The 9,985-nt window shown below is 40.7% G+C and overlaps 1 protein-coding gene across 7 annotated transcripts in view; it reads right to left on the bottom strand.

Annotated features, from left to right (window-relative positions):
- Nucleotides 1–9,985, bottom strand: part of ubr5 (ubiquitin protein ligase E3 component n-recognin 5) — a 35,624-nt gene that overhangs the window by 13,094 nt on the left and 12,545 nt on the right. For all 7 annotated transcript variants that reach the window (XM_017413209.3, XM_017413211.3, XM_017413212.3 and 4 more), the window contains 21 exons: nucleotides 9,830–9,947; nucleotides 9,146–9,330; nucleotides 8,911–9,020; nucleotides 8,220–8,332; nucleotides 7,374–7,520; nucleotides 7,170–7,281; nucleotides 6,914–7,068; nucleotides 6,609–6,806; nucleotides 6,251–6,461; nucleotides 5,876–6,002; nucleotides 5,510–5,661; nucleotides 5,324–5,419; nucleotides 4,982–5,105; nucleotides 4,767–4,864; nucleotides 4,244–4,401; nucleotides 3,973–4,064; nucleotides 2,946–3,092; nucleotides 2,606–2,724; nucleotides 2,360–2,486; nucleotides 689–818; nucleotides 413–573 (listed from right to left, as the gene is read on the bottom strand). In XM_017413209.3, the coding sequence (XP_017268698.1) occupies nucleotides 413–573; nucleotides 689–818; nucleotides 2,360–2,486; nucleotides 2,606–2,724; nucleotides 2,946–3,092; nucleotides 3,973–4,064; nucleotides 4,244–4,401; nucleotides 4,767–4,864; nucleotides 4,982–5,105; nucleotides 5,324–5,419; nucleotides 5,510–5,661; nucleotides 5,876–6,002; nucleotides 6,251–6,461; nucleotides 6,609–6,806; nucleotides 6,914–7,068; nucleotides 7,170–7,281; nucleotides 7,374–7,520; nucleotides 8,220–8,332; nucleotides 8,911–9,020; nucleotides 9,146–9,330; nucleotides 9,830–9,947 (2,880 nt within the window). The remainder of the gene's footprint in view (nucleotides 1–412; nucleotides 574–688; nucleotides 819–2,359; nucleotides 2,487–2,605; nucleotides 2,725–2,945; nucleotides 3,093–3,972; nucleotides 4,065–4,243; nucleotides 4,402–4,766; nucleotides 4,865–4,981; nucleotides 5,106–5,323; nucleotides 5,420–5,509; nucleotides 5,662–5,875; nucleotides 6,003–6,250; nucleotides 6,462–6,608; nucleotides 6,807–6,913; nucleotides 7,069–7,169; nucleotides 7,282–7,373; nucleotides 7,521–8,219; nucleotides 8,333–8,910; nucleotides 9,021–9,145; nucleotides 9,331–9,829; nucleotides 9,948–9,985) is intronic.

Below are 9,985 nucleotides of genomic sequence, written 5' to 3'. Positions count from 1 at the left end.
GGAATAATTTCTCATAACTCTGGTTTTCCTTGGCCTATCGAGATGATTTAAAAACTGGTGTAAAGCTTGAAGTCTGGACTTTCGAGACAGATTAAAACGAAGTGTCTGAGAGGGCGGATCTTTCCCGCTAGAGCGTTTTAAACCGGTCATGTGACTTGGACGCACCGGCGCGTCCGTCGACTCTGAAGAGTTAAACAACAACAGGTGCTTTGTTGGTACCTTTATTTGCTCCTTGGCTCCTTACTTTAGGAAACAATTTCCTACTTTTTAGTTTTGCAAATATTATTCAAATCAGTGTATACATATATTACTAACACCGGAGCAATATCAAAGTCAACTTAGAATAGATACACAAACAGAATTAAAGATTATATCTCCACATTTGAAAGTAATCAGCATATTTTGCTCTTACTTTTTCTTTTTGGATGAGGCCATCTCTACACTGAGAATGACGAACACCCGGGCTACGGAGCGCAGGAACCTCCTAGTGACAGTGATCGCCTCCTCTCTCCGGCCGGGCGTGTATTTGTTCTGCAGCTCCTTCACCAGAGTTCCAAGTAATGTATCTATAAACTAATAAACCAGAGGAAAACACATCAAAACGAAGCATTATTATGTGCACTAGAGTTGTCAAAGCTAAGAAAAGACAAGCTGCAGAGCCGAATGCACACAGGCCGAGTGGACTCACAGTGATGTCAGGAGCACACTTGACAATGAGGCAGTGTGTGAAACAGTCGAGGCGAATGGTGCCGCTCTGCTGATTCAGGTACACCTGCTCTTCAGGCAGGAGGTGGGCAATCCTGCTGCTGGCACTAAGTCTGAGAGACACAGAAAAAACACACAAGTCTCAACATTCAAGATGGCACCAAAACTGTCCTCAAGTCAGAATGGACAACTGTGGATTTGTCCCATTGATCCAACATCTTTCAGCTTTAGGAGTTTATACATAGAAATCATTTTTAATCAGCATAAGTGAAGCACTTTATTGGAGATGCTGCGAAGCTGCGAGCCGTTTTGTTTTAGATACTTTTAAAAGTGATGTTTATTATTACTGAAGGTCAGGGCTGTTCAACTAAACGTCTCAGGGACCGGACATCCAACAATTACTGCCATTCCGTCAATTTAATTTACATCTAATTGTATTTTAGATGAACTCACTGGCAGGCGGACTGAGTTTATAGCCCTGTCATAGATCATTTATCTAACAGGATCACCTCTCTGATAGAAATGTTTGTCATTTCAGATTGTTTTAAGGCTTCTCTCACAAATGTTTCTGATTTAAAATCTAGTTTTATTTTAAATGAACTCATGGTTGGGCCGGACATCAGAATAGCTCGGCTGTAAAGTTTTATTTAATTATATTCATTTGATTGTCATGAAATGTGACATTTGCCATGCGCTTTTATTTGTATGCAAATAAACCACTTTCTTCCCTTGTTTTTATTTTTCAATGAAAGTTTTGTTTGTGATTTAGCCTGAGTCACTGAGCAGGGATGTTCATGAGGAAAAATTAGATCATATGACAAATCAAATGTTTAAAGGTATTACAAATATAAAATAAGATAATTTAAAACAAATTTAAAATATGTTGTCAGAGACATGAGTCTGTTCAACATTATTGCACAAATTTAAGAACAGAGGGCAGCAATATTATTAAAATACAGAGTATTTTATCTTCCCTTAGTTACTATTCAAAAAGAAGCAGTGGAACAGAAACTGTGTAGTTAACTTTATAATGAAGCAGCTGAAAGCAGAACTTCTAAATAAGTCGTCAACAAAACAGATACTGCAGCTGATCATCGTCATCAGTGAGTCAAATAGGACAGAATTACAATACAATTGTTTTATAATGCATTTAATGTAATGTTTAAGAATTATGGAGTGAATTTGTTGCATCATAAAACATGGACTTCAGAAAAAAATAAAGACGTTTGGAGGACACAAAGATTTTAAAGACTCTACAATATAATGGAAGTGCACTATATTGTTGATTCTTTTTTTTTATCCAATATCCTACATTTGAATAAACTGTCAGTAAATTTAATAAAAAGTTCAAACAGAAAGCATTAAAGAAAAAACTTGACATTCAAGACAATTTATTGTCCTTTAAGTGCAAAAAATGCACTGCAGGCATCTTCAAAAAATACATTAATTCTGTTGATTTTTTTTCCTACAAAGATGTATGAGAACCATTCCTCATAATTAGACAGCTCACTGTGCCCCAGCATATTTGCAGTCATTCCTGTTTAAACAACCATCTTTATTAAAGGACACTGATGTAATTTATCCATTAATAAATTACATTATGCATGTTGCTCATTCCTAAGCAACCAAATTAAAATTTGGCTTAAATACTTACGGATCCTTGTTTTCCTGAGAACCAAACATGATCATGGATTTGAGGGCGTTCCAGTCCTGCAGAACCCTCTCCAGAGCCAGCTGAGCAAACCGAGGGGGTTCAAGGTCGTGATCGGGCATATCAGAGTCTGTAAGAAATATGACAGCTGGAGCTTTTACAAACAATTTAGTGTTGGAAATCCAAACAAAATCTAAAACAACTACACTGATTGTTAAAAAGTCGGTAACTGTGTGACGGTGAATGTACCTTCTGCATTAGCAGACTTGCGGTTTCTGTCTTCTCTGATGCGTGGCGGCCTGTACTGGCAGTGCTCAACACTTTGCCTGGCAACAGTCTGAACCAGGAACAGTAATATATGCTCCCCCCTGCACATGGAAACGAGTCAAACACAGCATCACCCCCTGCTCATTTGGAAAACAAACAGACATTATGAATGACATCTGTTTGTTAAATCAGTGGTGAGATCCAGCTCAAAAAACAACAATGACAGCTTAGCCTCTTTTTCTCACTCCAACCTGCCAACTAATAATGAGGAAAGAACAATAATTTGTCAAATAAAAGACAAAGTCCAGCAGAAGCAGCTTACCTGCTGTTTGGTGTAGTGACCAGGTTTGTGGTTGTGAGTAACCTGTACAACAAATCCAGCCGAGCAGCCTTCTGGCCGGCTATGAGTGTTTTGCACTTGCATTTCTCCCAACAGTCACAGTACGCTGTAGGAGAAGTCCTTTTCAGCCTGAGGAAGAACAAAGTTACAATCACACCACAGCAGGAGTGGGGCTATAATCCGTTCGTCAATGCGTCGCGATGTACGAATATGAACAATTCTGAATCGACTTCAACATGTCAAAAAATGATTATTATTTAATGTTAAAACCATTGTGTTGACAAATGCAAAAGATGGAACTGTAAAGTGCAGAAACACCAGAGATAAGAGATATACTGACAAACGCATACAAAACTAGTTCTGCACTGAAAGCCAGCATTTGAAAGAAGTTAAAGGGAAAAAGGACGTTGACAAGAGCTACACTGTATCCAAGCTGTGTGACCGTTTCTACCCAGAGGAGAAAAAACAGCCGGTCAAAGCTTCCTGCTCCCACTAAAAGGAGACCAGCAAGCGAGCAACGTCAAAATTTCTATCTGACTCTGGTAAAGACTAAGCAAATTACAAAGACCACTGCAACTTTTATTGTGAAGGATTTGCCTCCACATTCAGTGGATGAAAACCAGAGCTTGAGCACTAAGCTATTTTCACACTAACAGAACCAAAACCAAAGTCATAGAAACACAAAAGAAGGTAAAATAGCTCAAACATGTGATACACAGACATCCACTGTCACAGACTCTTACATCAATTTACTCAGCATTTTGACTCCTTTTGTTCATCTATTTCCCAAAATCTTGTTAGAATAAAAACTTTTATCTTTCAGTGTAGAGCAAAATATTTTGCTTCTTTTAGATCTGAGAGATTCTGTGATTAGGATTCTGTTTGAAGTGTGATTATAGATATGAGTCAATCGTTTTCTAATCCCATCACAGCACCCTGATCATAATTAATTATGAGGTGCCTGAAGATTCCCCTCCGTGATGATGAGTTGAACAGAAAACAGACTTACTTGCAGTCGTGTCCTTTGTGACACACTCTCGCACACTCGGTGCAGCAGCAGAGAGACTCGAGCAGTCCACATGTTCGACACTCAAAGATGTCCTAAATACAAACTTAAAGTTATGAAAAGTCTCGGGGGGGTCAAATTCCAAGAAAACATTTTCTATGAGATAATTCAAAAATCAGACTCTTCATAAACAAACAGAATCCATTATAGATACACAACACTTTCCCTCCTGTTAGGACTTAATTTCCGTGTAACGGTATCCTGCGGGGCTGACCTGGTTAATGTGCTCAGCTCCAGTCCAGGTGAAACTGCAGGTGTCGTTGCAACAGAGGACATAAAGCGGAGAATCATCTGGGTTGGTTCCCGAGGGACAAATCATTTCCATGAACACAGAATCTGCATCCTCTTTCTCAGCGATGCTCGGGTCACCCACTGTGTTCAGGAACAACAACAACAAAGTATGAAGAGAGAAAAAGATACCAGTAAAAAACCGAACGACTGGAAGCAGGGCAAAAAAAAAAAAAAAACGGTCAAGAGTCACATAACTCAAATAGCCTCCATTGTTCCAGATATTACCCAACCACCCAAAATAACATCGCTGACAGAAAGTGTGCTGCTTTCCCAGAATTTATTCATGTTGTTGGTGGCCGGCTGAAAACACATTTCTGTTTCTGTGGCTTGGCTAGAGCACATGTAAGACATGCTGAATATTTAATACAGGTTTGTGATCAATGTGAAAACACTCTTCCTTTAAATGGCGAACCAGTTTGTAGCGAGACGCAAACTTCAGAACTTACTCTTGGCAATTTTTTGAGCAGCTTCAAGCACAGTGATGGCTGCTGGGTAGGCTCTCCCACTGACGGCCAGCATGAACGGAGTCATTCCCCTGGCATCTCTGTTAAAGTCACACAGCAAAAGTACTTTAAAACGACAGGCAGATGAACAAGATTTGCCAATAAAGCAGGCTATTTAAATGCTTCTTATGTGCTTATATAGTAATGAAGAATCCTACTTTGCGGAGAGCAGCTCCCGTAGATGTGGCCTCAGGACAACACTGTCACACATCAGCTTTAGGATGAGGTGAGCATTGGCCTTCCTGTCCTTAGACTCAACCACAGAGGGCTCAGTGGATGGTCCTGCACACAAGGAGATCACAGTGAGTTCAAATAAAACATACAACTCACACAGGTCCAGTTTATGCAGAGCTAATAGTGTAAAGTTGTACCACTGCGTTTTTTAATCCATATAAACTCATTTATAAGTGCCTCTCGTAAAAAAAAAAGTAGCCCTGTAAAACACAAAGGCCTAGCCCTTCCTGTTATCTTTTGATTTCACACGATAAGAAGCTGTATACCTGGTATGGTGGAGGTGCTGGGTCCCTGGCTAGTGCCAGAGGAGGCGGTTGTTAGTGAACCAACAGCTGGAGCCAGAATAAAGTCAATGTCCCCATCTGTTGATTGTAAACAGTCATTAAAATTATCATCAAAATTCTGACCTCAGATCTTCCTTTTGAGGACGTTGCAGTTTTAAGAAAACTCACCAGGATCCATTGGTGGGGGGTCTGGAACCCAACTTGGTGGAGCTATGGGTGGGGAGACCGGGTCTTGATGGTCACTGGATGATGGGCCTGACTCATGGCGGCCAAGACCTGCAGCTCTGAGAGACCTCCTCATCATCTCCCTTAGACGAAGCCTGTTCATGACCAATTTGTGGTTTAATTTCACAAATTTGAAAATTAAGACCCAAAGAGCTACAAAGCTACTGGTGGAAGTTGATGTGGAGAGACTGACGGCATAAATCTGTGATTATGTTGAATCATGATACTTTCAGCAGTACCTACTTTTATTTGTATATTTTCGGTGCGCCAAAAAAAAAAAAAAAAAAAGACATGGAACATATAATTTACCCTCTGCTGCTGGAGGAGCCGGTCCTATTTCCTGAGCTGTTGCTCGATACCACAGAGATAGCATTGGCAATCGCTTCAACGGCAGACAGACGCTCCGCAAATGTGTTTCTCTCTGACCTTTCAGCTTCTGAAATAAACAACATGGCCATTATCACGGACGAGTCAGGAAGGAGCAGGCAGCTTTCAGAACACGGGGGCAGAGTTCAAGCTTGAAGAGCTTGTTAAAAGTTTAGTCATAGTTTTTCGATTTTAATTTTAGAACTATGATGGCAAGCCCAGAGAACGAAATAAAAATAACAAATCTTTCATTCAAATATCAGTAAACAGAAAAACTATTTAAAAGCCAGACATCCCAACCGGACGCAGAACTCTTACCTTCCTCCTCTTTGGTCTCCTTGTTGCTAACGGGGAAGCAGACAGAGACGGCGGCGTGGAGGATGTTGCGGTTTCCATCACATCGATGGCTCAGCAGCGCTCTGAGGGCCTGGCTGCCCTGATCCAAAAGGAAGGCTTGCTCCAGGTTCATCAGATACTGTCGGCATGCCTCGTAGTCACAACGCAGCACATGCTGCATCAGTGTCTGTTTCTGAAAAACAAACAATCCCACTTTTTATTTTTTGGACAAATATGTGGAGTAAAATAATACGACTGGGGTCTAAAATGTTTAACTGTTCTACTTGATTATTTACAAAGTGGTTATTTTGAAATAGAAATTTAATGGGGTAATGGTTACCTCGACAGCCATGATAATAATGGCAGCTTTCTTTTTGATGGTGGAGTTGGATGGGAGATTGACCAGAGAGTGGACCCCCATTCCCAGGCTGTTAATAGGAGGCAGGTCCAACCAATCAGGATCTCTAATTCCACCCATGCAGTCTTTAGCCATGGGATAGATTGTGCCATTTCCATCTCTGAGGATGATGGGAGACTCCTGGTGAACAAGAAATATTTAATATTTAATGTTAGATTGAAATAATCTCAGTAAAGCAAGTCTGTTAAAAACTGAAAACCCTGTAGGAACTCGTGAGACCCACTCACCTGTCCTGCAGTAAAGATGGCCACATTGCGCTCACTCTGTCCCAGAAAAGCCAAGTTGCTTGTAGGAAAGTTATTTTCCTGCTCAGCTTTGCCAGTGGCCAGGTCAAAGATACAGTACCTCACCCAGTTACCAGTTTTCAGCACTGCATGGACTCCTGGAACAGGGGCAGATGATTACAGTCTACATAAAAACTACAAAGCAACAATATTGGTAAAAAGTATCATGTTATGAAGGAGGAACACAAATGTTCTTTACCTTTGGAGTCAACATTTACGGCCAGAATCTCAGCTTTCTCTGGGATGCAGAGTTTTTTAGGTGTTCGCTGAAAACAATCGGGAACTTTTGGAGTCCCGCCAGTTTTGACCACCTGTGAGTGACGGAGAAGACAACCCCGGTGAATACAAATGAAACAGTGAGGTCCAAACGAGCAACGCTCTCCTTCATAATTCAAGCAAGTACCTGCAGCTCATCTATCCTGAGGAGTCGACAATCTTGCAGCAGTGATGATGGGTCTGAGTCGGGAGGAGCAGCAGTGCTTTGGTTGCTCATGCTACTTGATGTCCCAGGAAACTTCACAGCAACATATGCACCATCCACCTTCAAAACCTGTCGGAATTTAAAGAAAATAAAGAGGACAAGAAACTACTGTTGAGAGACATTAACTATACACAAGACAAACTTAATTTTAATCTAAAATACAACTAAAATCCTAATTACAGAAATGAATGTCACCAATTTCAGTATTTTCTACTAAAGATTTACCAAAAGATCTATTGACAAATTAATTAAAACTGATTTTTGGGTCATTTTTTTCCTGAATAATTAACATCAGCTATGCCTAAGAATATGAAGCCAGTCAGCAGGCAGGTCCATCTGTGGCAGCAGTGTTGTTGAACCACCTTACAGGTCTAGTTTGTACTGGTGAAGTTAACATTGCTAAAAATATCTGCTGTCCATTTACTGTGAGGTCCTACAATCCAGCTTTTGAACTTGAGGAAAGTTTTACATCTCTTTTGTCCCAAAATTGAATAAGATTTATCTGTCGTTTACATTTTCCAGTGTTAAGAGACACCTTCTTTTCAACTTGGTTTTCTTTGAGTCGTAACTTTGCCCAGGTGCACTAAATGAAGCACATTTTCTCAGACTTTAGTTTTAGTGAATGAAAAGAAAACTGGAGCCAATTGTGCAAGTTTTTCCTCCCAATTTATAAACAGTTTTAAACATTTTATTTTGCAATGATCATCCAAACATTAAATGAACTCAAGAAATCCTGGTGAGTCTCAAGTAAACAACATCTCCACCAACCTTTCCTACGGGAACATTTTTGACGTCCTCCACAAAGACCACCTCCCTGAGAGGCCACTGCTCCTCATTCACCTTCTCCTCCTCTTTGGGAGCGGGGGTGGAACGCCTCCGTTCTAAAAGCAACACAGTATTTATACTTTTAGATACTTTAATCAAACCACAATAGGAGAAATACTTCCTATAATGAAGAATTGCAAATGGCTGTGATGCACAAATGAAAGCATCATGAACGCTCCCCACTGTTTGCACCCTGTACAGGTAGAAATAGTCTCGAGCTCTCTGCCTCCTGCCTACAGTTAGACTCTACGAGAGAAATCAGGAACAGCTAATAAATTGAAAGAATTAAATGCCTACTAATTAGTCATAAAAATACTGCTGACCAAATAATTAAAAACAACTAGTGAGAGGACTAAAAAAAAACCTAATTATCACACTTGACAGCTTGCCATATGGTTCATATGATAAGAAGGTCTAAAAAGACAAGCGAGTATACTGTGAGCTGGCCACATTTCCTTCACAGGAACATGGGCTGCAGAAAAAAAAAAGTTGCTGATAAAAGCCTGTGCACCATCTGCTTCAAAGTCAAAAGGACTAATGAGAGCACAGAGTGAGGAAGAAATTGGTTATGTGCCCGGGAGATAGGAAAGTTAAGACTTCAGAGTTGTAGAGACAGCAAAGTGAAGTAACATACTGTAGGGCAGAGAGGCACTGCTAGCAATGGAAGAAGCATCACTGCAGGTAGAAGCAGGGGATGGAGGAGGACCCATCTCAGTCTTCACCAGCTCCGGTTTACTTTCCATTCTACAGCGTAGAACAAGAGATGCATCCGTATGAGTACAGCGGTAAAAATGGATTAAATAACAAAAACTGTGTTAAAATCAACAAATGACTGAAGATTGTTCAAACAGTCTACGAAGGAGACTGACTTGATTTCCTGGGTTTTTGTGGTTTTCTCCATGTTTTTGAGGCTCTCTGGCGAGCGCAGCTGGAATCTGCAGCTGTCGTTCATGTTCCAGACAGACTCCAACAGGACGCCAACTTTGGGAATTCCGGCACTGACAGAAAAGGCCACTGCACCGGCATGGTAGAGGGGGTTATTCCTCAGACACACCTGGAGGAGGAACATGGCCACCATCATTCATTGTACAAAAATTCAGTGATTACATTTACCATATTTTCTGGTCTATAATGCGCACCTAAAAGCCTTCAATTTTCTCAAAAAACGAGAGTGCGTCTTAAAATCCGGAACGCCTTATATATGTAAGAAGTTGTAATCTTTTAGTACGACTTTGGTAAACTACAAAGCTGCACCGCTTGCAGCATTAAGGCTCAGTTATAGTCGCGCAGGGCTCCGCGCTCGAACCTGAGCAAGCGGTGGAGGCGTTTATACAGTATTCTTCCGTGAGTTTTGAACCGTTTGATAATCTTTGTGATCTCTCATAGAGGGATCAAATACGCAAAGTTACAAAAATGACAATGCGCCTTATAGTTCGGTGCGCTTTATTTTTGACAAAAGTTCAAAAACGTGCGTCTTATAATCCAGTGCGCCCTGTAGTGCGGAAAATACGGTAAGTCAGTTTAACACCGCACAAATTCAAATATTTTCTTACCTGCGTTCCCACAGTGATGTTGGGTATTGAAGAGATGCCAGCACTGGACTTTGGCTTTTTGTTCTTGGCTCTGGCCTTCTCAAGCATCTTCTTTCTTTGACTAAAAGGCACAACACCCCTGCAGAAAAATGGAAGCAGTAACCTATCAAAAGACTT

Source organism: Kryptolebias marmoratus, linkage group LG16 (assembly GCF_001649575.2).
Source record: "Kryptolebias marmoratus isolate JLee-2015 linkage group LG16, ASM164957v2, whole genome shotgun sequence".
In the NCBI taxonomy this organism is placed as follows: Eukaryota; Metazoa; Chordata; class Actinopteri; order Cyprinodontiformes; family Rivulidae; genus Kryptolebias; species Kryptolebias marmoratus.
This window is presented reverse-complemented; position numbering and strand designations above follow the sequence as displayed.